Source organism: Notechis scutatus, chromosome 1 (genome assembly GCF_049901735.1).
Source record: "Notechis scutatus isolate UNSWTSFEM ecotype Mainland chromosome 1, rNotScu1.2, whole genome shotgun sequence".
Classification (NCBI taxonomy): Eukaryota; Metazoa; Chordata; class Lepidosauria; order Squamata; family Elapidae; genus Notechis; species Notechis scutatus.
The window spans coordinates 187,475,934-187,500,842 of record NC_142009.1 but is presented as its reverse complement, the minus strand read 5'-3'; the positions used below and the strand labels follow the sequence as shown (position 1 = coordinate 187,500,842).

The 24,909-nt window shown below is 45.4% G+C and overlaps 2 protein-coding genes and 1 long non-coding RNA gene across 3 annotated transcripts; 2 read left to right on the top strand and 1 right to left on the bottom strand.

Annotated features, from left to right (window-relative positions):
• The first annotated feature begins 1,174 nt into the window (after nt 1-1,174).
• On the top strand, nt 1,175-2,719 carry HOXD9 (homeobox D9). Its single transcript, XM_026677730.2, is given in 3 exon segments — nt 1,175-1,982; nt 2,418-2,632; nt 2,634-2,719. Coding segments are annotated over 3 exon segments (1,050 nt in total). The 3' UTR covers nt 2,661-2,719.
• Nucleotides 2,720-9,142: 6,423 nt separating this feature from the next.
• On the top strand, nt 9,143-11,317 carry HOXD8 (homeobox D8). Its single transcript, XM_026677672.2, is given in 3 exon segments — nt 9,143-9,480; nt 9,482-9,735; nt 10,420-11,317. Coding segments are annotated over 3 exon segments (888 nt in total). The 3' UTR covers nt 10,716-11,317.
• Nucleotides 11,318-15,536: 4,219 nt separating this feature from the next.
• LOC113418675 (uncharacterized) lies at nt 15,537-17,443 on the bottom strand. The gene is made up of 2 exons (XR_003371793.2): nt 17,117-17,443; nt 15,537-16,171 (listed from the first exon to the last, which is right to left on the bottom strand). It is a non-coding gene; the product is annotated as an uncharacterized LOC113418675 (long non-coding RNA).
• Nucleotides 17,444-24,909: the final 7,466 nt, after the last annotated feature.

Sequence of the window (24,909 nt, the reverse complement as noted above, 5' to 3'; positions counted from 1 at the left end):
GCCGCTTCTTTGAAGTCCTTGCGGTTCAGACCTCTGGGAAACGCCGGCATTCAGCTTGATGTTAGCCCTGAACGCAGAAAGGGGGGGGGTGGGGGAAGGAGGGGAGGGGAGGCAGAGAGACAGATAGGGAGGGAGGCGGGGGGCTCCGTGCCATCAGCCCGTTTTATTAGACGACGAGCGCATTAATCTGTAATCAAATGCATCTCATAAAAGATTTATTGAAAAGCATAAAATCATCGCGGGGAGAGAGAGAGAGAAAGTCTCGACTTCCACCTGTTTTCAGACGAGGCCCGGGGCAACCCCCCCCCCCCTCCCTTCTTCCACTTATGTCGGGGGTTCCCGTTTTAACTCGGGCTCTCCCGCGCAGCGGCGTCTGTCGCTCGGTTTCTCCAAGAGGTTCCCGAGCCTCGCTCTGGCCAAGCGAGCCCCGCGCACTGCGCAGTTGCACGAGGTGCCTCTCGCCCCTCGCTTTCCTGGGGCCGGGTTGGCGACGGGCGCCCTTCCTCCCTCCTCCTCCTCCTCCTCCCCTCTGGCGATCTCTCAGGGGTTCCTGGCCAGCGAGAGGGACGAGCCCAGCCGGGTCAGCGCTGCCCGCTCGCCGGACAGGCGGGGGCAAACGGATGGCAGATAACGCAGCCCGAGAAGGCGAAGAAATAAATCCGCCAACTTGCGCTGCTCCCTCTGCGGGGAGGGCCACGCCCGGAGCCTGGGCTGAGGCAGGGCTGCCGTGGAAGGATTCGGCTCTTCTCGCTCTCTTCACCACCACCCCGTCCCCCACCCCACGGCGCATAATATCAGGACTTTCGTTTTTCCAATGCAGTTGAGGGAGAGAGAAGGGGAGAGAGAGAGAATGTGCGTGTGTGTGTGAGAGAGAAATGTGTGTGTGTGAGAATGTGTGTGTGAGAGGGAGAGAATGTGTGTGTGTGTGTGTGTGTCTTCATGGAATCATGCCAGCCACCCTTCCCGAACGCCAATGTAGCGGATTGATTTACTTCGAGTATTGGTAAATATGATCATCACGTGGGCAGAGGGACCAATAGTAGAAGCTGGGAAGGCTGCAAAATTCCAAGATTGTTTCCCCGGACCGGGCGAAAATCCCCAGTTAAAACAGTGGTAATCTTTTTTTCCCCCTTGGATCTCTCTCTCTCTCTCTCTCTCCCCACACACACACCCCATGCCGTGCCACGGAGGGAATCTCCCCAAAATGTCGTCGGGCGGCACCCTCAGTAACTACTACGTGGACTCGCTCATAGGCCCCGACACCGAGGAAGGCTTCGGAGGAAGAGCAGGCGGAGGCCTCGGGCGGTTCCTACCAGGGGGTCACCCCCTCGCCGCCCCCCGGTTGCCTTCAGGTGTGGCCACCGAGGGATCGGAGTTCTCCCCGTGCAGCTTCACACCCAAGCCGTCCGTCTTCTCCTCCTGGCCGGCCCGTCCTCCTCCCGCTCAGCCCTCCACGCCGCTGCCGGGCATCTATCCTCCGTACGTGCCCCCGCCACACCTTGGAGGGTCGGGCGAGGGGGGCAGGTACGTCCCTTCCTGGCTCGATCCCTACGCTTCCTTTCGCGGCAGCCACGCCGCCCTCTCGGCCGCGTCCACCGTCTCCGACCGAGACCCCGTCGCAGCCTCAGGGTGCCTCTACGGGATCGGCAAGCCGGAGCCCGCGGCCTCTGCATCGCTTGACCCCCGGGCCTTCGCTTCTGCCTCCGTGCCGCCCTGCGCGTCCGGGTCTTCAGCCCCACGGACTGAGAGCTTCTCTCCCACGGGCCGTTCCGACTACACGTGCAACTCCTTTCTGGCAGCGGCCGGGGAAAAGGCGGCGGCGGCGGCGGCGACTGCCGGCCTGGGTGCACCCGCCCTCGCTTCCCCGGCCAGCAACGCCAGCCTCAGCCCAGCCAAGCCAGCCTCTGGAGGCAGCCGGAACCCCAGCCCGCTCAGCAACTTGAAGGAGGAAAAAGAGGAGCAGCAGCAGCAGCTTGGCTCAAGTAAGTTTTAAAAGGAAGAAAATAAAAGGAAGGAAGGAAGGAAAACAGAAAGGAAAGAAACCACACACACACAGGAGCTGATTTATTGCCCCAACCTATAAAGCTCCAGTGTGCAGGGATAGTTTTACAAACCTATAAAAACGTCTAGACTCCTATCCCAGCAAAGCAGCCAAAGGCACCCATAAAAGGGGAACCCCCCGTAACCACCTCCTCTCACCAAGAAGTCCTCACTCATCCAACCAACAGACTGGGCCTCTCAGGCTTTTATGATAATCTCTCCTCAGTTGTGAAAAGCGTAGGGATCCTTCTGAAATTAATTTAATTTAACCTTCCTTCCTCTCATTTCTCCCCCTTCCCGGTGGCTTTCCCTTCTCCCCTCACCAAATTCTCCCCTTCCTTATTTTTTTTCCCTCCCCCCCTTCCCCCCCTTTCCAGATAACCTGGCTGCAAACTGGATTCAGGCTCGTTCCACCAGGAAAAAACGTTGCCCTTACACAAAATTCCAGACTCTGGAACTGGAAAAGGAATTCCTCTTTAATATGTACCTCACCCGAGAACGACGCTATGAAGTGGCTAGGATTTTAAACCTCTCAGAGAGACAGGTTAAAATCTGGTTTCAGAACCGAAGAATGAAAATGAAAAAAATGAATAAAGGAAAAGGGGAATAAAGGAGACTAACACTTTGGGGGGCATGCATTTGTGGAAATATTGTAGCATGGGTTGGGTTTTCTTTTGTTTTTTTTATGATGATGATGATGCACACAAACACACATGTATACACAGCAATGCAGCAATTAATTATCCTTAATGTTATTTTCTCAGGTGCATTGATTCAAAAAAATTTTAAAATGAAAGATATCAGCGAATGTAGCCCTTGATGTTTTAGAACGAAGAGGGATGAATGGGTTCTTGCGAAAAGCTGGTTTGTTTTTTCTTTCACCTTCCACTTGGTTTTGAGATACAGCGGCTGCATATTGTGTGTGGGGGGGGAGTTCATTGTTTGATGTGCTTTGCACAAGTGACTTAGAATACCCCCCCTTTCCAATGTCTTGCCCAGAGTTGCAGCAAAGTTAAGGAGGTTCAAGGCAGAGCTGAATGATGGAGCAAGCGCATTTTTAACCGCATTAGCACACAAAGCCTGCACTGCCTCAAAGACAGCTTGACTGTTTCCCCCATCTCTCTGGGTTCTGTATACTTTGTCTTCCAAGACTCATGTCACAGAGGATGGGGATTCTTATTTGTGGCTGACCTGTGGTTAGATTCACAGTCTAGGACTTAATAAGTCAAGTCTTAACCAAGAACCTAAGAATTATTCATGTAGTCTCTAAGAATATAGGCAATTCCAAGCAGGGTAGGTTTTTCTAAAATTAAAGGTGATTGTTATTATGGTTGATTAAATAGCCAGATGTTTTTTTAATGTGAAATCACAGCTGGCAGTTATGAGACTGGCCTTCATTCTCACTGAGTTCTTCCCAAGAACCTAGGATGTCATAATTCTAATCGTAATCAGCATAGTATACGTGTGGATCCAAGCAGTGGCCTTTTGTAATTGACAGATGAAAGTTTTGTCACTGAGAAGTTTTCTAAATGCCATCCAAGATGTTTTGGTATGGCACCCAGGGTGCCAATATTATTAGTAGTAGTAGTATTGTTATTATTAATAATATATTATTATTATTATTTAAGCACAGCTTCCTTTCTTCAGTGCAGTGTATTAAGAGTGGTACTTGAAATTTTATTAATATTCATAGGCCTAAAACACTTGGCTCACAGTCTGTATTTTTGTTTTATTTGCGATCGTATTCAAGAATGAATCATTATCTGTTCACAACAATGTGAAGCACGGCTGTCAGTTTCTTTAGCCTTTATACATATCTTGAGATCTGTCCAAGAACCTAAGAGTTCGTAATATATTGGCATAGTATATATGTGGCTCAAAAGCAGTGTGGCCTTTTACGCTTGACAGATGGAAATGTTGTCAGTGCAAGCAGATTTTCTAAGTGCATCCAAAATTTTTGGGTATGGCACCCAGCTTGCTGCAAACCACTAGGACAACCACAGCTGGTTCATGCGATAATCTTTCCATTTTGATTTCCAGATCTTGGTAAAGAATTCTACAATCCTTTCTCTTCTATTAGTATTTGCTTATTGTTCCTTGTTTTTTTGTTTTCTTGCTTACTTGCTTGTATATGTCCTAGATTCTGGAATAAAATTTGGGCTCATGAAAATAAAATCTTTAGCTTTTGCAGAGGAAAGCAAATGGGAGGACAGATTATCTAAATGTGACATAGGTGCCATAAGGCCCAAGCCTACAACTTGCCTCTCTATGCCCCTGAAATTGTCTGCAAAACCCCTACACACACCTCTGCCGTTTCTACCAGATCATCTTTAACCTAAATACAGTGACTGGCAACATAGAAAGACCAACTCCATTCTTCAGAAGTCTTCTCAGTGACTGAAGGATCTCCTTCCACTCTCAACAGACTACCAATCTTGGAAACAACAGTATTTTTATTGCTGGCATCCTACAAACACATTGCTTGTTCAGAAAAATTAAAAAAAAAAAAAACCAGTACAAAGGTTTCTGGACCTATTTCTTTTTATGGGATGGGAGAATGGTGAGATCAACAAATTTTTACTTGAGATTAAACAATAAAAGCAGAAATCAGTTACAATTACGTTATTCTGTACCTCCAAATGGATCTCCTGGAATATTTTTCTTTTTTTAAAAAAATAAACATGTCAGAAAAAAATGATAACTCCCCCTTTTACCTGGCCAGTTGTGCCAATAATACTTAATGCCTATTTAACCCTGGCCTTACATCAATCAAATATTTACCCAAGTGACTTTTTGTGACTGTTTACATGCCTGTGGTTTTTTTTTTTTTAATCTAAAATTTTCTAACAAGACTGTGAAGTTCTATTGACTTCAGGAAATGAGATTTAATAACCAGGGATGGATGGATAAATGGATGAACGGACAGAGAGAGAGATAAAACAGAGGGGCATAAACATTTTTTGGAAAGAGGGAAGTATTGCTCCATGCCGAATTTAAGACTCTAGAAATAAATGCAGCCTTGTAAGGTATCTGAACAATTATTTAAACACAGAGAAACTGCCTCAAGAACTTTGAGCCTTTTTAGATCTGGAGATGGTATCACACTTCCCTTTTCTCTGTTCCCCACCCAGCAGGACGAAGGATAAAGGCCCAAGAAAAAGGTGCTGGATTGGTGCTCTATTCATCACCAGCTCTCTGCCTATCATTCTTTTTGAAAACAGGAAGAGCCAAGGTATAATAAAACCATTGAAAAGAGCAGACGTCTGGACCTAATGAGTTTACGATAAGGGATGGTATTTTGAGACTACCATTATTTTGATGTTTGTGGGGTATTTTGGAAAGGGTGAAACACAAATGCTAACAAAATGAGGTCTTAAAAAGTTGGACCATAAATATCAACTGTTAGACGCCAACATCGGAAAAGTTGGGACAATTCTTGGGTTGGGATTGCCATTGGAGAACCAGTTTAGGAAAAACAGAAATTGTTTTTGAATTGATTGGGAGGGGGCTAAGAGCAGGCTAACAGACGTGACAAAATTAGACCCCTCTCAAACTTACCAGACATAGCAATTTAGAGCAAGAAAAAGCTCGTTTCAGTCTTTGGAATTGAGCTGAACTGAATCTAAACTTCCCAGGGTTAATCCAAGTCCATGTGTGTTGATTTCAAACTGTCACTAGCTAGTCTGGTGGATTCTGGCTGGAAATATCGGCATCTTAAATCCCTTCCAAGCTGCCTGTTCATACTTGTGCTTGAGAATCCATTTTTAGCACGATGTGGAAGGGAAGAATTATTACTGTAACATCATGCATAGGCAGGAAAATGAAGGTTGCAGTCAGGATTTTAAAATTGAAAATAAGTGAAAAAGCACATTCAAAAGGGAAAGTGTATAATATGAAAATAAAAACAAATGTGAAAAATTTACACTGCATCAAATTAGTTCAGACTTTATAGTTCTTTAAATTATTTTTATATTTTCCTCTTAAATAAGGCATTTGGTTAAGAAAAAGACCTAGTAGTGAAATATCGTATGTGCATGCTAATAGAGGACAACACTGAAATTCACTGTAACTATTCTGCAATCTTTAAAAATATCAAATAAGGCATTTAAAGTAAAACTCTTATCGTTCTAATTATAAAGTGCACTGGTAATTTTGTAACAAACGCATACTTTGCTTTAAATTTTGAATTAGGTCAATATTCATGCAAGGAAAACTAGCATACCAGATTTTTTTTCTTATTAATGGAGATTAAAAGACAATAGAATTAACTTCCAGATCTTTGTTGAAAGAAACTGATAAAGATAGAATTTTTGGAGAGCCAGTTTAGATTTTTTTTGTTTTGCCACTAGAGGGCAATATCGCTCTATTCTCATATAATTTCCCAGCTTTGTCCAAGAGAATCATTATTTAAAAATATGTATAGTTTGTTTGGAAAAGAAAAAAAATACATGGATGTTATTTTTTTTTTCATAAGCATAAGTGAACATGACTGTTCTTTAGTACGCTTTAATTAATTATGGGGTAAAAGAAGCAATTCAGCACTTTCAAAGTACTTATAATTTATCAGTGAAACTTAATTATTAAAGATTGCGTAAGTGCAAATGAAAAATATGATTATTCAGGCCATTCTTTTGTATTTAAAGCACAAGTTAGGAAATTAAGTGAGACCTATAGAAATGTGTGTTTTACTTTATTTTATCAAGAGGTTAATATTGATTTCATGGAAACAAAACAAAGCTTGCAGATTTGCCACCCAAGGGACTTCAAGCTGCACTTAGGGACATTTTATTAATTAAACTTGCACACTGCCTCAATCCCAGAGGCAACTTACAGTGTCTTACATATTAATATTAAAGCTGCAAATTTATATTGGTAAGAAAAAAAGCATGATAGGCAATAAGTCATTAGAGAGGGGGTGGTCTGGAAGCAAAATCTGGTGTCAAGTTTTATAATCTTTTGTTCTTCCACTCTGCTTTCAAATTCAGCAACTATAGCATTCAGTTAAAGGTCTCAGCAGATGGCAGCACTTGGATGAGCCCACATTAAGCAGGGGCACAACCTGGAAGGAACACCATCAGGAAATCTCAAGCAGAGGCCCAGCAGGGGTGGGCCCAGAGTCACAGAAGAAGCCAAATGGCAAACCACTCCTGTCTCCTGCTAAGAAAACTGCTCAAATGTGTCCATGAAGTGACCAGAACCCCGCTTGACTTTTTTTTCCCATTCCTGGAAATATACAGGGCGACTGGAAGACAAATAAGGCCTTCTCTGTGTGTGAGGATGGGGAAAAAGGCTGCAAGACAATCCAAAATCCGTTCTGGTATGTTGCCAATTGTCTGGCATTCAATATCCTTGCTCTATGAGAGTTCAGAATCAAAACACAGACAGCATTATATAGCTTAAAAAGAGACATTTATTTGAAAGCAGGGCCTATGACAACGGCTAATCAAGAGAAACGGGTATTTATGTGTTCACAGGACTCAGATCCTCCCTCACTTCACCCCCACCCCAAAGAAGACATACATGGCAGAGCCTTTACAAGATGGTGGAGCTCTTTTAAGTCCTCGGCTCTGCTTTCGAAAGGAAGCTCTTGAGAGAGAGGTACAGGCCGTGCAGGACAGCCCGATTCGATTGTTCCTCGACTTTGTGCCGCCTCTCCTGGGGCAACCTCTGCCCCATCCCCCCTGCCCCGCGCTTGCTTGGCTGGGCTAATGATGGGGAAATTGTGGAAAGCGTATTCATGGGCATGATTGCCATTAAGGGCCAATGAACCCGGGAGCTGCAGCACTGCGTCCAGGGGAAATGGGCAAATCTCATTTGCCCGGCGGCCTTCCCCACTGCACCCGCCGTCCTCACTCTCCTCTCCTCCCCCGCTCGGCCGGCTTCGATTTTCTTGCGCTTTCCTCCCTCCGACCCACGCGATCTTAGCAGCCCCTCGCAAACCTCCCACTCGGCCGTGAGAGCCGGGCCCAACCGAGCAATACATTCAAAGGGCGACTAACGTGACCGCAAAGACACCGGTGGCGGGATATGGCGAGTCCCACCGCCGGGCCCTCTCCGTCGGCCCCTAGTCGTCCCTTTTGGTGTTCTCGTGCCTTTGGGGACCGCGCTTCGACAAGAGCGACGGGCCAGGGAATTGCATCCGCCTCTCCTAACCGGTGACGCTTTGTTTTTGTTTTTTTTTGTTTTTTTTTTGGAAGCTGGGCAAGGCTGTTTGATCCGGAAGCAGAAGCCCCCCTTCCCTTATCCAGGCTGTTTACCACTTTGCACATGTTCAGAGGCACGGCTTCCTGAACAAATGACTTCGTTCTAGATCACGACGGCAGCACCCCACGAGCGATCTCTCCCCCAGAATGAGCCTGCCGTAGCCAGTCGCAAAGGTTGTCTCCCCAGAAGTCCTAAGGGCCTTCTCCACGCGACCGCTTCTTTTCCTCCTCCTCCTCCTCCTCCCCCGCCGGAGATCCTCGGCGTGGCCCTCGCTCTGCCTTCCCCTCCAGCCCCTCGAGCGCTCTCTGCTTTATCTGCCCTTGATCGCTCTCCGCTCGCGCTTTTTTTTGCGCCCAGGCCTCGGCAGCGGAGAACCCGGCGCTTACCAAGGGGCGGAGTGGGGTGGGCAGGGGAGTAGAGGCTGCTTGCCAGGGGCATCGAGGGGGCTGCTTTAGGAAGGCTCGGATTCCGGTTCCCTCTCTCTCTCTCCCCCCCACCCCCTCCATACTTAGTTTGGGACTTGGTTTTGGCCTCCGGAGGTTGAGCGCGCCAAGCCAACCCGCTCTCCTGCCTTGCCCTGAACTCTGGCCCCTGTGAGTGAGTGAGTGTGTGGCGGCGGAACGGCTGGTTGGTGTGTGCCTAATAGGAAATAGTAAAAAGCAGTGAGGCAGGTCAGTCGGCCAGCGATTACGGCCCGGCTCTGCTCCACGCCGCCAGCTCGTCCGCAAAAGCAGCCGCCGGAGCAGCCTGGCCGAGCAGCTGGGTTATCCGGGTGGCGGCTGCGCAGGCCTCGGGTGGCGGCGGCGGCGGCGGCGGCGGGCGCTGCTGCTGCTGCTCTCCTTGACTTGCTGCTGCTGCTGCTGCTGTTGCGGCGCCTCCGCTCGCCCCCCGCCCTCCGATGAGCTCCTACTTTGTCAATCCGCTGTACTCCAAGTACAAGGCGGCGGCGGCGGCGGCAGGAGGGGGCGAGCCGCCCATCAATCCCTCTTACTACGACTGTCACTTTGCGCCCGCCGCCGCCGCCGCCGCCCTGCTCTACGGGAACAGCGCTGCAGCTGCCGCGGCCGCCGCCGCCGCCGCTGCAGCCGCGGCCGCCGCCTCAGGCTACCCCCCTGCGCCATCGGCTCCTGGGCCCGGCCCGGCCGTCAGCGGCGCGGACTACTTCCACCCTTCTCCTCACGCTCCCCCCCACTCGCAGCAGCAGCAGCAGCACCAGCACCTGGCCGGGGGAGCCCCTCGCCTTACCAGCCTCCCCGCCTCCCCCGCCTCCTTTGCAAGCCCCCTGCTCCGGCCTGCCTTGTTCAGCGGAGCCGACCAAGTTTTACGGATACGATAACTTACAGCGACCGACGATTTTTACGACACACCAAGAGGCCGAGCTGCTTCAGTATCCCGACTGTAAATCGTCCTGTGCTAATATTGGCGAGGAACCAAGGCCCTTAAATCAGAGCGCGTCTCCTTCTCCTGTGTTTCCCTGGATGAGACCACAAGGTTGGACCCAATTCTTCCCTTTCCCTTTCTCGGCTGCGGTAAACTAACTTCTTTCTACCTTTCCTTTTCCTTTTCCTTTTCCTTTCCCTCTCTCTCTCTTCTTTCTTTCTATTACTTTTTTTCTCTTTTTTCTTTTCTTCCCCTCTTAAGACTAAGCTGCCACTTTTTCCATCGATCCCCCTTTCTTTATTTCTTCTCCTTTTACAGTTACAATATACTGTTGTTATAGTGATAATTCCTTGTTAACAACACACACAGTACAATTGTTTCTGACAATGTAAGAATTTCTTAAAATGCCCAAAACACAAATGATTTGAATTGTGGCATTAAACAATATTTTGAAAGAAACCAGGTAATATTTCAGATTTTATGCTTGAGTGTTACTGCGTTTGGATCATTTTTGGTACACTCAGGTACTTGGATTTATAGCAAGTTTATAGGATTTATAGCAAGTTTATAGCACTTTGTTAGTTGTAATTGAGGAAGAAATTTGAACAAATAGCCAGAACTCATGCTTTGTGCACTGGAAAATAATTTGTTCAACATACTTTTCTTTCTGGGGCAGGAAAACTAAAAGCGCTACTGCTGCTGAGAGCCAAGCCACTGTTTTGGGTTGTTTTGTTTCCTGGTTTATTTTTTCTTCCTTTCCTTTTGTAAAGAAACTGTGGTTTTTGTTTCCAACAGCAGCTCCTGGGAGGCGGAGAGGGAGGCAAACATACAGCCGTTTCCAGACTCTGGAGCTGGAAAAGGAGTTCCTGTTTAACCCCTACTTGACCAGGAAGAGGAGGATCGAGGTCTCCCATGCGCTAGGACTGACCGAGCGGCAGGTCAAGATCTGGTTCCAGAACCGGAGGATGAAATGGAAAAAAGAGAACAACAAGGACAAGTTCCCTGCCACTCAGCAAGAGGGGAAGGAAGGAGAGGTCAAAAAGGAAGCCGACAGAGACCTGGAAGGACAAGCCGCGGCCCTGGCAAATTAAACTCTTCCTCCTCCTCCTCCTCCTCCTCCTCCTGCTGGGAACCTTGGCCAAAGACTTTGGGGGCATCAACGGGATAGAGGGGCCAGGTGCTTGCCTTGGTCTCTGCCATGTCCACCACGATTGGGACTTCTCGCAAGGCACCTTTTGTTGTCTTTGAAACTACCTTCTGTGGGCTAGATGGGAGTTAGACTTTTGTTACTGCGCCTTCTTAGCTGGATTCCCATATGGTTACTGCTGCACTTTCTACATTTTTTATTCTTCCTTCCTTCCTTCCTTCCTTCCTTCCTTCCTTCCCCATTTCTCCCTGGCCTTTGATACTAAAAAGGGTAGCAGTTTTTTTACCTGCGGATTTTTACTGGGGATTTCATTTTTTTCTCCAAGGACGGAAAGTCCAGCCTCTCTTATTATACTTTCAGAATCAAACCAGCTAAGTGCACTTCTTTCAAATTCTTCAGTTCCCCCTTCTTTCTCCTCAACTAAGTTAATTAAGAAAAGAAATAATTTGTGGGCCGATGAGGGACACAAGGAAATATTTTAATTAAACACTGATTATTTTTTCTTATTATCGATAATCAAAATAATAATAAAAAAAATCCGACGTGTTATTTATGACCCGGCTTCTTCCTTCATATCTTCCGTCTATCGTAGAAAATAGCTCAAGGCAAGCGGGTAAGCTACGGAGGCATTTGGGCCCCGTTTCTCCGAAGGGACCTCGAAAGCGCTTTGTTCCGGGATCCCCTTCCAGCCTTCGTTGCCCTCCTCTCTGGGAAAGCTGTGCCTGCCTCGAGAACCGAGCCGTGAGCCCAGCGCCTGAGACGGGAAATCGAAGTCCATGTTTCGGGCGGAAGGCGAAGCCCGTTTTGTTTCATACGGTCCAGGTTCAGGTAAACGCGTTTCGCTGTGCACGCTGGAAAGAACAGCTAGATTAGGGTTGAGTGGAAGGCAGCAAGTATTTAAGGCCGCCGAGCTTCTGTCCCGCAGGCCGCCGAGTCCCACTGTGACCGCAAAACCCCCTAGATTCCTGCTGGGGACGCGAGTGCGAAGATCTCAACTTCCGATTGATTTTCATGGGGTTTCAAAGCAAGCGCCGGTTTCCTCTGATTTGGGAGAGAGTGAAGGCCAACAAACCAAGGCTGACTTCTCTCCAAAAACGTGGGCTGCAGAGACCATTCTCCGCACCTAATGTTGCTCCTGTACGAGTCCGCTGTAGAGAATGATTATTGTATATTATATTCTCATATACATGGTTGAGAATGAATGTTGTGTATTCTCGCATATTGTTAGAATGAAATATTGTACATTCTCGTGTATATTGTTGAGAATGAATATTGTGTATTCTCACATATTGTTGAGAAGGGTATATACATTTAAATGCATGCTTCTTTCTCGCCTTGTAGCCTTGTAACATTAAGAGCAGGCTTATTCAAGGTTAGTTGATGTAGTCGTGGCTTACTAATTGCACACAATGTTCTTCTGCATATGCATGACTCGCTGAGCCATACATGGGCTGTTTTTACTGATAATACGCTTGACCAGAATGAGGTTGGGTAGTTTGTGTTTGTGCTCACATATTCACCACCCCCAAAGTTCCTAGGGATCTTCTTGAAGACAATGCTGGATTTTGGTATCTGGAAAAGGCCTTCTAGTTACATATCCAGTGTGCTAGCCACATACAATCAATCAAACTTGCATGTAAATATGGTGGGTCTTTTTACAATTTAGGGTGAAATAGAAGTTTGGTTGGAAACGTGATTCTTATTCAATTTTCATAAATAACTCAATTCAAAAAAAATCAGTTATTCCCTATTTATAAACACTTGCCTTTCCGTAGTCATTCTGACTAACTAGGAGATCTGGTGGGATTATCTTTAATCTGGGTATTTCCAAAATCAGCTATCCCCTATTTAAAAAACGAGCAGTCTCAGTCATTCTGGCTACTAGGCGCGATCTGCTGGGATTATCTTCCTTTTGGGAGTGGTGCTTTCATTTCGATTGGTGCAGTGTCTTCTTTCTTTTCTTCCTGTAAATAGCAGTCCAAGCATGCTGGTCTATATCTAGGAAGATATGAAGATGGTCAGAAGCCTGGTTGCGGAATCAGACACAAAGGAACCTCGAGGAGGCGGTCCTAAGAAACAGCTAGGACATTCCTACATACCTTCTCTCTGAAAACCTTGCAGCAGAGGGACCAATATAGTGGGATCCTTGCATTGCAGGGTGAAAAGGAGAGGCTAGCTTACCTAAAACCATCTTTAAAATTCTGGAACAACTGGGCCAAGATTTGAAATTTGTGATTTGCGTTGAAGGTGGCAACAAGATTCTGCAGCTCAGGTTCTTAACTACCATGCTGTTGCCATAAATTAGGTGCAAACTGCAGTTAGTAACAATGAAGCTCACGGGTCTATAGCAGCCCCAGATCTCATGGAAAAAGAAAAGCCTGTTTAAGCACCTTCACCTTTATGCTGGAGCATGTGGCCAGTGTGTGTGTCATGTTTGTAGATATTAGGTAGGAGGTTCATAGATTCCTCCAGAGTTTGGCTGAACTTCTCCCTGGTAAATTCATTTCCGCTTCCTTCTCTATTTAGAAAACAGAATGAGTTTGCTTGTGTGCATTTATTGAATATTTACTTTTATTTATTTGTATCCTGCCTTTATTATTTTTACAAATAACTCACCCCCCCCCCCAAATTTATAATTTACAATGGAATTACTGAGAGGGATTGGCCTGTTACCCTGTTTTTTTCTGGTGTGTAAGCTTGTACACAACTGTTTTGTTTTACATTATTTTCTCTAGTATAATTCTCCTCACTCACCCGTGGGGAGATCCACCTACCCCACAATACAAGAAAAAAAAAAAGATAAAATGGCACTTTTCTGTATCTATGGCAATTATTATCCTATAAGCTCCATTTATTTCAATGAAATTGTATGATGTAGTCCAAACTCGCATTTATAGCCTTTAATGAGGAATTGGTTTTTTTCCACATTGCCCAATGAAGAAACCATTAATATTCTCCTGACAATTTTAAACAGGATGCTCTTCTGCCTTGAAGATGCAGCTAAGCTAAACAAAGAGCTTTCTCCATCAAGAAGCCCCTGGTTGATTGTGGTTCAGAAGGCTGTCATCTGAACGGCTTTCATTTCACAGCTCCAAGATAATTGTTTAGAATAGTGCTTCCTCCAGCAATTTACAGCCCCGTCTTTGGAATTCCTGCACCTATCAACCTCAGCTGGCAGTGGGGATTATGGGTGCCATCCATGGTATGTAGAAATCAGTAGTTGAAAGGGATACGTTTACAACTGACCAGTACATAGAAGGCAGCATTCCATACAGTGAATCAGGGTTACATCTTTTTGAAACCAACAACACACTAGCTATAGGAACCTTGTTCTTATTGCACTGCTAACCAAGATATTTTTTAAAATGTCAGTCTTCTTTCTCTTCTTCTCTTTCCTTCCTTCCTCCCTCCCCCAAAGATCAGAAGTACCCCAAAGTGCTAAAAGGCAAGCTGAGAACAGTCTCTGGCAACACTGCCCTTTGCGATAAACTACACTTCTTGATAAACTACACTTCTTCAGAGCTTTTTGAAAACTTAGAAACTGAGGGTCATTGCCCTGTATATTTCTGCCACCTCAGAGCTGTTTTTTCATAACTTGTGTATAGAAGCTTCCCCTCCTCCCACCGTATAAATATTTTCTTTTACGAAAACTAGTTTGGGCTTGGATGAATGTTGCACACATAGAGTTCTTTGCTCTATGGACTATCTGCTGAACCATTAGTGTAGCCAGTTTCTTTCTTGGATCCAAAGGGGTCCCTCCCTCTCTGAAACATACACCCCCCACCCTGTATTTTCAGCATTACAGTAGCAGGCTGGGAGCTCATCCACGTGAAGGGTCTGCGGCAAAAACTGCAAAGCAGACGATTTGGTGCAGGAATTTGCATAAATGCGGCAAAACGCCTTGCTGGTCATTCTGCCCTTAACTTATACAGATTAAGTCTAGGGAAGCCGCTCAAAAATCTGGCAAAGGAGAAAGTGTATTTGTTCTAAGTATACATATTAAACAATGGACAGTGTGTAGTAAATATTTTCAATTGTTCCAATTTAGTATTATATTTTGTAAGCCATCCAGAGTCCACTGGAGCGGTGTCTATACTAAATCTAAAAATAATAATAATAATAATAATAAAATAGAGATGAAATATTTGTTGCTGAAGAACAGCCAGACTTGGCTGAATGTTGCAATACAGGCTTTGTACAAGTACAGCTTCCTCAGAAGTTAAGTCCTGAAAGGTTAGGTGGAACTTACTTCCAGGTGAATATATGCATGCAAGGAGGATCGTTTCAAAGTTGATAGAATCAATGGGGGGCAGGTGTGTCTGTGTTGGATTTTGGAGATTTCATAAAATGGGCAGCACCTTAACTGAAGGTTTTCCCAAGTTGAACAAAGTGGGTGCCTCACTTTTAGGCAAAGTTCAAAATTAAACTACGATGCTTTGATTGAGGAAAGCCCTATTCATTGCTGTTCTTTTGGTAAGTATAAAGTGTTATTTTTCTATAGCATTCTATAGTTAAATCACCTCTTCTGGGCAAGTCTAAAAATTGGCATCAAAAGCAACACCGCCCTTTGTGTCCTTTCTTTGAAGGCAGCAGCCATTTTGGAAGCAGAGACTATATAGTCCTTCAAGGTGACACATCTACATTTTAAACATTGAAACCGAATCTATTTGTGTTACTGATTTGGGAGCAAAACCCAAGTGGGCAGGAACCTGCCAGGATGGCCACTTGCCTTCTACAGCCCACTTCATAAACCAATTCCACAATATGACCCATAAATGTTTATTTCATACAACTTCACACAGAGAGGGAAAGCATTAATGGGATTACAACAAGAGGCAAAAACATTTACTACAGCAGATTTCACTTGTTTGCTTTTCTGGATCTAGCGCACTGAAAATATTGATTTATTTTGCTTCCATTTCCAGCTTTAACATCTTCCTTAGAAGAAAGTGTTTTCCATACTTTATGTCCACATAAAAATAGTCATTTTCAACAACTAGTTAAGATTTCATTTTTAGGGGTGTTTTGTTTTGTTTTTCTTTTTGAAAAGAATCATGTACCAACTTGTCAAGAATTGCAGTCAACAATGGCTAAAAGATTTATTTTCCTCCACTCTACATAAACAGCACCCAATACAACAAGATTTAGGCAATGGTGATTTTAAAAAAAGAGGAGGGGCTTTGAATGGCTAAATGCCCTAAGAAAAAAGAATAGAGGAACAAGTCACTGTGGCAGAGTGGTATGTCCAGATTCAGCTGAGATTTGGAAAGCCAATGGTTTCCCTTTCTTTCTTTTTTCTTTGGCAATTCTTGGCACATTCTTCCTTCTTTGGAGTTCCGCACTTCTCCAGGCTGCAAGGCTACTGGATCCCCACAAGACGTATCTGGAGAAAGCCATTTTCTGCAACCAGAAAGAGAGTCTGATTTTTATTTGTTCCCCCAAGAAAGTTGCTTTAGGCACCACCCGCTAGAAGTAACCCTTTCTCAAGGAGGGCCCTGCTCCTGCCTGAACAGCAATTTCCAACACTGTACTCCAAACTGAGATAGATAGATAGATAGATAGATAGATAGATAGATAGATAGATAGATAGATAGATAGATAGATAGTAGATAGTTTTGATGTGAAGGATCTCCCACATTTGGAAAACGGGACAAGAAAAGATTAGAACGAAGTGGGCCGGGTTTCTACCTTGACAGGCCTGCTAGAGCCTCTTAGCCAGGAAGGGAGGGCGAGTGGTTTTTTTTGTCCCGCGCTTAGGAGACAGAAAGACTGCCTCGCCTAGCACTCAAGCCCGGGATCGTGCCGCTTCCAACTGGGCCTGAATGAGAAAATCCACCACAGAAGGAGACTCCTCTGCAAGCTTGGCTCTACAGACCACCCTCTGGCTTCCCTCCCTCTTTTTAACTGCGTAATTCAGGCCCACTCAGCAGCCTCTCTCTCTCTCTCTCTCTCTCAGGCCTCGGACGCGGTTCTGGTGGAGCTGGGAGCAGGAAGGCGCAATGGCGGGAGCAGGAGGGAGGGAGAGAGAAAGAGGAAAACGTATTCTACTGGGGGGGCGGGGTGGGGTGGGGGGCAGCTGCAGCGGCCTGAGCTTTAAAAAAAAAAATCCGCAAGGAATTGCAGTAAATTCCTTTTTGTTTGAAGAAAATTTACAGCTCGGTAATAGACCTTTTACGACCGACTTGGGCGCGTCATTGGCTGCGCCTGGTCATGTGCGAGCGCTGCTGGCTCTCCGGGCCCTCTTCCCCCCCCCCCCTTCCCCTCTCCCCCCCTGCCTGATTTCCCTGGCGAATTTCACCCCTGCATTCTCCTTTCCCAGCGCCTCAACCCCCGTCTTTTCCCAACCTTTGTCTCCGATGTGTGGCGCATTCCGGCTGGCTAGGCTCGGCTCTCCGACCGAACCGGGGGAAGGCTTATTGCAAAGCCGCCGTCCCTAGCGCTGCCCCCAGCCGGTCCGCTCTCCTCGCCTTCGCCGTCCCTTGACGAGGCGCGGAGTGCGGGCAAGGCGGGTGGGCGGGGAACGGCGGCAGCTGGTGTGTGTGTGTGTGTGTGTGTGTGTGTGGGCGCGGGGCGGCGAGCCTAGCCAGCGGGGCAGCTTGTTGAGCCTTGGCCACAAAAGCTCCCCTTTCCTTTACCTGCCCTGCCCTGCCCGGCGCCTGCCGCACTTCAGGCTACAACTGGACGTGGCTCCCGACCAAAGGCAATGGATTACGGGGATGCGTCCGGATTCCTCGCCGCTCCGCCGTGGCAGCGATCGGGTAAGCAAAAGTCCTTTCGTTTTCATTTCTGACTCTCGCCGCGGGGACTTTCCCTTTCCCTTCGGCGCTGGAGACGCCACTCCAGAAGTCATAAAAGAAAGTGGAAGTGGGGGGGGGGGAGGGGGGAAGAAAGGTCGGGAACCCGAAAAGAACAAGCAGCCAGCCTTCGCCCAGCGTTAGTTAGTAGTCGCAGCAGCAGCCAGGGCAACTCCCAGAGAGGAAGAAAGGGAGAGGTTGACCTAACTGCTCCGTCGCCTTTTGTGCCACCTGCCTGCCTTTCAGACCCACCTGAGCCTCCCCCGCGACGGGGGCTTCAGCGGCTTTGTGAAGTGCGCTGAGCCTCGCAGAAACTCGAAAAGAAAAGAAAAGAAAAGGAAGGAAGGAAGGAAGGAAGGAAAGAAGGAAAGAAAGAAAGAAAGAAAGAAAGAAAGAAAGAAAGAAAGAAAGAAAGAAAGAAAGAAAGAAAGAAAGAAAGAAAGAAAGAAAGAAAGAAAGAGACAGATTATCATCAGGCAAACCCACAAAGAACCAGAACTTTTTGAGCAAAAGAAAAACAAACCCTCACCAAATTCCCTCCTCTGCGGCTTCCTCTCTTCCCTATTTTAGAACAGCCCCCCCCCTTTAATGTTTGGTCTACTAACCGTAGAATTCCAGCGTCTAATGAGCAACAGGTGGCTCTCCTTTCCTCCCTCCTTTCCCCCCCTTCCTCCCTCCCTCCCTGTCTCATCCGGGTCCCTAAGAAGGCGCAAACCTGAGGTGCGGCTTGCACCCAGGTTTGCTGCAGGGTGATTGTGCCTTCATGCGCCAGCCAGAGAGCTCCTCTGGCAGATTAGGTGCGGGAATCCCACCGACTGAGTGAAACGTCCCTTTTCGATCGGAGTAGCCGCGCCGAGATGTCTCGACAGCTCGAGCCTTCCTTCTTCCCTCGCAAGGCAGAAAACGACAGCCCAGGTTCGCGTTACATTTCTGGTTGCTTTTGGAACGCGAGGGTGGGTTGGGTGGGCGATTCTCTCCAGACAGTGTTTTTATGCTGGGATTCCTGGCCGCTTTTTAAAAATGGGATCTTTTTTTCCCTTTTTCTTTCTTTCTTTTGTTCGCTCGCTTGAGTGCCTGTATTTCAAGCGGAGCAATTAAACTGTTCCATAGTATACAGTGCTACAAATCTGATCTGCACTGAAAAATAGATTTCAATGGTACAGTGCAATGGGGGGAAATGCACAGATATGAATGATATCCATTATGGTCAAATAAAAATGGAGTACACACATTTAGGATTCAGACATTACTAATATGTAATTCAGCCTATGCCTAACTGAGTGAACTGTGGGTGGGTGTGTATATGCATGTACTGGGATGATCCGAGGATCTGTTGTGTTCATGATAACAGCAGATGGATTTTTTTTTTCCAGCTATATCCCTGATATGTGTAAGTAAGTTATTTCAGTAAGACTTGTTGCTAAATAAATATAGGTAAGATTGCAGACAATATATTGTATTTGCCCAATAATGTTATTGTCTTTTACTTTTTAAATATTCATTCTTTGCAATGTACGATAGTTTCTGCATTGTTGCCTGGGTAAGGAAAAATGTTTTGCTTTTCTATATATGCCTAAATAAAATTAATACAGTTCCCCAAAGTCTGTTATTTATTATCTCATTGAAAAACAAATGCATAATGTAATACCTAGAATTATATTATTTCTGAATTTATATACAAATACTGTATTATAAAATGTTAATGGTTCAATAACCAACTAGAATGATAGGAATAATCCTCTTTTTTTGCAGTTTATGCTGAAAAATATGAAGTGTTTAATTTTGTCCTTCTCTTGAATTATTAAAAGGAAATGTATATTTGAATGTATATTTTTAATTACTTTCTAAATATTAGCAACCATTCCAGATGGAAGAATAAAACATCATTACAAACTCTAGTCCAAACTGCAAGGTGATTGTAGGATTACTGTACATTGTAATGGCTCCCATTTATACATGAGATTGGCAAAGCATTACAAACAATAATATTCATCTGTGATTAGAGAAGTCCACCCACTTTTTGTTCTGCTATACATTTCTCCTCCCCCATAACGCTAGCCATTAGAATTGAGTTTAGTGTAGCAGCATTGATGACACAATATACACCTTAGCTAGAGGTATTTAGGATTTAATTCCTGAAATCTTATTGTTCACATCCCTTTCGCTGTGGGGTTGTTCAGCTGGAAATCTGTCTCAATCCATAACTCGATTAAGATTAGTACTTAGATAAAAGTAATTCTTCTTTCCTATCTAAATTCAAGGGATGGAAAGAGACTATTTTGGGATACATAATAGGAACTAATTAATAGGCTAAGTTGACAAGACTCTGGATCCAATTCCAACTTCTGGACATGTCCCTCCAGTGGAAGAAATTCCATTGGTTTCAGGCCAATCTTTTCTCTCCTTTTGAAAAAAAAAAAAAAAGTACTTAGCAAATATCTTTGAGATGGCTTGCTTCTTCACAAAAAACATGCTATTTGTTAGTTGGGGAAAATGCTATCAGATTCCTTCTCATTTTAAGTTCCATTAAGATATGTCCAAAATTGTACAAATGTACCTCTTAGGGTCCAGTGCTATCAAGCTCTATTCATTTTTCAAAGAAAATTCATAACATTAGTGTTTTAACAAAATGAAGCCTCGTACACACACACACACATATGTGTGTGTGTGTGTTTATGTGCATATATATATATGTGTGTGTGTGTGTGTATGTATGTATGTATATTCATCAGCTGCCTAAAATTTAAATATGAAAAATGGGGAGAAGAGGAAGAAGTATTTGTGTAAAGGGTAATTTGTATGGCATAAAACCACTCATTCTTGATGATCATATGGTTGCAGATGTTTTGTATGGGAAGCAAGGAGGACAAAAATAACACTTAAACCACTAGTTGTGTATATATTGTCCTGCAAGATGAGTATGTGTGGGTGGGTGTGTTCACACACACACATATTCATTCGTTTCATGGCTTCTTATTGATTTGCTTTGTGTTTGTGTGATTTCTGAGAGAAATGTATTTCTGGTGGGCTGTTTTATGAGATCCTGGAGCTGGGATAGGGGGGTGGGAGAGAGATTCCGAACAAAGACAGTATTTCACTCCTTGGTTGGCAGGCAGCTGTTAAAGGTATTTACAGCTCTACTGCATTGCGGCACTGAATGCAGCTACAGCGAGTGTTAAGAGCTAAAAAACAGGAAGTGAAGGGGGGGAGGAGTCGCCATAAACGCTTCATTTGGTCGATGGGGTACAAGATAGAAAAATACACCCACCCAGAGATAATAAGAGAACATTAAAACACTTTGCATTGTGAAAACTACTTCTTTCCTAACGAGGAGTTATATTCAAATTGGTACTTATACAGTAATTGGTATAGGAGAGAGGGTATTTCCCCCCTCTTTCCATTATCTTCTAAAGAGGAAGCAGCACGAGGGGGCAAACTACCCACAATAAAACAAATGTGAATGGGGAAGATTTGTGTTCCTAACTTGAGGGGGGGGGGGGGACAGAATTAAAGGAAAACCAGGATGGTTTTGAGGAGAAGAAATTGGGCACAGGGCTCAGTTCTTTGTAATTAATGCTGGTTCTTTCCTTCCTTGGAAGCACTTTGTTGCTTCTCAGTTGTCTGTTGTGTCACACATTTTTGGATAGTTTCACACCTTGCTCTTAGATGAAGTTTGCTTCAAATGCTGTTTGAAGGGAACATTGCTGTCTGGTTCCCAAATCACAATAAGCCATAAACCCTGGTTTAGATGTCTTGTTCATTATGGCTTTGTTTGCACACAACTTGCACAAAGCCGAACACCTGGCTTAGCACAATGTACGAAGCCAATTGTTCAAAGCGAGGTTAGTTCCTTGAATGGTCAAGACATCTAGGAAGCAAATTAACAAAAATCCCCCCAAAATGATTGCTGAGTTAGTAAGGGGCAAAATAACAACATGTAATGTTATGGCCACCACATTTCAAAGATTTCAAGTGGACTCCAGGAAATTGTGAGGATGGCATTCAAGACACAGACCCTCTGCAGTCCTCTGCAGGGATTGATCAGCCGGGGTGGGGAATCTGTGGCCCTCTAGCTGCTGTTGAACCACAATTCTCAGCAACCCCTGCCAAGCTGCTCGTTATGGGGGGTGCTGGGAATTGCAGTTCAACAAATGTGGCAGACATTGGTTGCCTTTTCTTATATAGTATTATGGGGGCAATAAGCGAGTGTATCATTACAGCTCCACCTTGTAACTAGACAGGACTAGATTTACACTGGGTTTAGGAACATTTATGAGAATGAAATGGGAACAAGTACCAAACTGGTTCCAATAATAGATACACTGGAACCAGAAAAGCTTATTGTAGGTAATTTGTCATTAGCTAGTAGTTCCTTTAATAGTAGTAATGATAGTAGTAGTAATGATAGTAGTTTCTTTAAAAAAAAAAAGTCCATCCTAATCTGCCCCTGAAATTGACTAAGCAACAAGATTTCCTTCACTTGAACAAAGGTAAAAAACACCCAGTGCCTGGCACTGACCAGTGGTTCGAAATCAGGAGACCCAGATTCAAATTCTGACCAGTCGTGGAGAGGGCCAATTCCTTTGTTTCCAGAGTCCCACAATCCCTTTACAGGGTTGTTGTGAGAACAAAAGGAAAGGCATAATAGAGAGCTGCATGTCACCTTGAGCTCTTTAAACGAAAGGCATTTTTGGATTGGGAAACACTGCACAAAGGAGGACATCAAGCGAAGCCCAGAATTTGACGTCTCGGCTCACTCCACAAAAAGCGAGCAGCAGCCCATTGGGAAAGGGACCAACCTCGACTGGCCCCTTTCTCCTGCCTTTTGACTTGCTTTCTCTTCCAACCCGGTCCTGCGGGGCGTGCCTCAGCTTCCCCTTTGCCGTCCCTTAAGCAAACCGCAAAGGCTTTTTTCCCCCCTCCGCCTTGGCCACCCCACCCAGGGCAGCTCAAGCAGCCCCCGCGTTTCCTTCTCGACCTCTCTGCTGGGCGAAGCCATGCCAAAGGGGAAGGGGAAGAGCCCTGCGGATAACCGAGTCAAGAGCTCGCGAAGCCTCGTCCAACCTTGCACACACGGGCACTTTTTGAACGAAAACGGGGGGATTGCCCTTGAGGTTGGAGGCCGCTGCCCTGCGGAGACACTTTCGCGGCGAAGCTCAAGGGGGCACTCTTCTGGCTTCGGAAGGGACCGTATAATGCCTGGTGGGCAGGCGAAAATCGGGAATGCTGGTGGCATAAGCGTCCCGCTACCTCTCCGCTGCAAGAGGGCGGGGGGGGGGTTCATGGCACCAACGCTGCCACACTAGCGATTGCTCGTGTCCAAGATGCCATTTAATCTCTTGTTTCCTCTACCACGCGGTGCTCTGTAATTCTCTCCCAGCTGGGAAACCCCTCTAAGAAACAGATCTCCCACTGATATGAGTGAGGAAAGCCCTAGCGAGGGAACGCAGTTTCCTTCCAAGACCCCTAATTATTTCCCCGAAGAGATTCTTCGCCGCCGCCAAGAGTTGCCAATCTCCTCTCCGCCCCTCCTCCGCAAGAACAGGCGCCCCGGCGCCAGGAGGAGGCCTCCGCCCCCTCCCCACCGCAGGCCTTTTGCTCCAGGAGTCCCCTCTCTTGTCCAGGAGAAGGCGCTGTAGGACAAGCCTGCAGCGCCTGGGTCTGAAGCCTTGCCCTCCGGCCCCCCGAGAGAGCGGGAGCCGCCGTGGCCTATCGACCACGGCCCCAGGATCCCGTTGACAGTAACGGCAGAAGCAGCACCTCCTCAAGGGAGCGCTGCGCAGCCGGCCATACAATCGGCTCTCTTCGGGCCCTGGCTTCTTAAAAGAAGCGCGACGCCTGCATCTCCCCGCGATGGAGATGCAAAGGAATGGGGCGACTTGGCCCAAGATGGCCTTTCTATTGAGCCCCCGCGGCTTCGTGCTTAAAGCACCTTTGGAACACGGTCTGCGGACCTGGGAATCCTGGGAATCGTAGTTTTATCAGAGTCTCTGTGTTCTCGGCCTTCTCCAAAACAAACAAAAAACCTAAAGCTGCGGGTGTATTTTTTTTAAAAATGGAGAAACTGAGGCAGACGAACTGGTTTCAATCCAGTTTGTATTTCTTGCCCCTCGTCTAGAGATACAAGGTTTTACTCTATGTACGCTTCCTTGAAAGTAAGGCCTGTGGAACTCTGAGACCTACTGACAAATATAGTCTCTGAGTGTAGCCTAAAGATGGAGTCACTGATGGTGATAAATGATAACATGCTTGATTTGTTCCTGGTTTAACATGTGACGTGAACCCAGGAATTGTGGTTTCTATATCACTGTGTGATATACAGTGATATATTCACATGATTATGAATTCAGTCAGTTATGGTTTATTCAATAAACTATAGTTAAACAAGCCATGGTTTAATGCCAGTAACTGGATTCAGCGCTACTGAACATAGCCCTGCAAATTGTTATTCACAAGGAAATGTATAGGGTTGGGATCCAAACCTTGAGAATTACGGGAATGAATCCCAATAGCACTTGCTTCTGAGTGAACTCAAATGCATCTTTGAGCCAAAGAAGGATGTTGGACTCATTTTGCAGTCACACAATTGTTTGTCAATCAAAACATTATGAAGGTTCCTTTGTAAGGGTTAGGGTTATCTCATAGAACTGAACTGGGACTAAATGGGACTCTTGTATAATTAATAGCCAAGCCGCCATATTAATAGCCTTCTCAATCTGGCATCTGAAAAGTGCATTGGGCTTTAATTCCCGCTTTCACCAACCAATGTACCCTACAATAAACACACACACACATACAGTATGTAAGATAGATATAGATATATATACACACACACACACAAATTATATATATATATATATATATATATATATATATATATATATATATATATATATATATATATATATAATATATATATATATAAATATAAATATAAATATAATATAAATATAAATGTATTTGTTTTCTTAAGTTTTCACGGGTACTTACATGTATGGTATTCAGCTTTGTGGGAAAATACCCGAACAAAGCTGAATACCATACATATAATGTAATATATTACATTATATAAAAACATTATATGTATGGTATTCAGCTTTGTTCGGGTATTTTCCCACATGTATATATAATATCAAGGTACCAAACATGCTTCATACTTCAGCCTCCTGATTTCAGGTAAATTAGGCTGAAAGAGCAACTGGCCCAAACTCACCCAGCAGCTTTCATGCCTAAAGGAGGCCTAGAAATCAGTTTCCTGGTTTTTAGACCTGCATCTTCAGCACTACACCCAACTGACTTTTGATACTAAGAGATAAGAATGGTGTAGCTAGATTTATATTATCC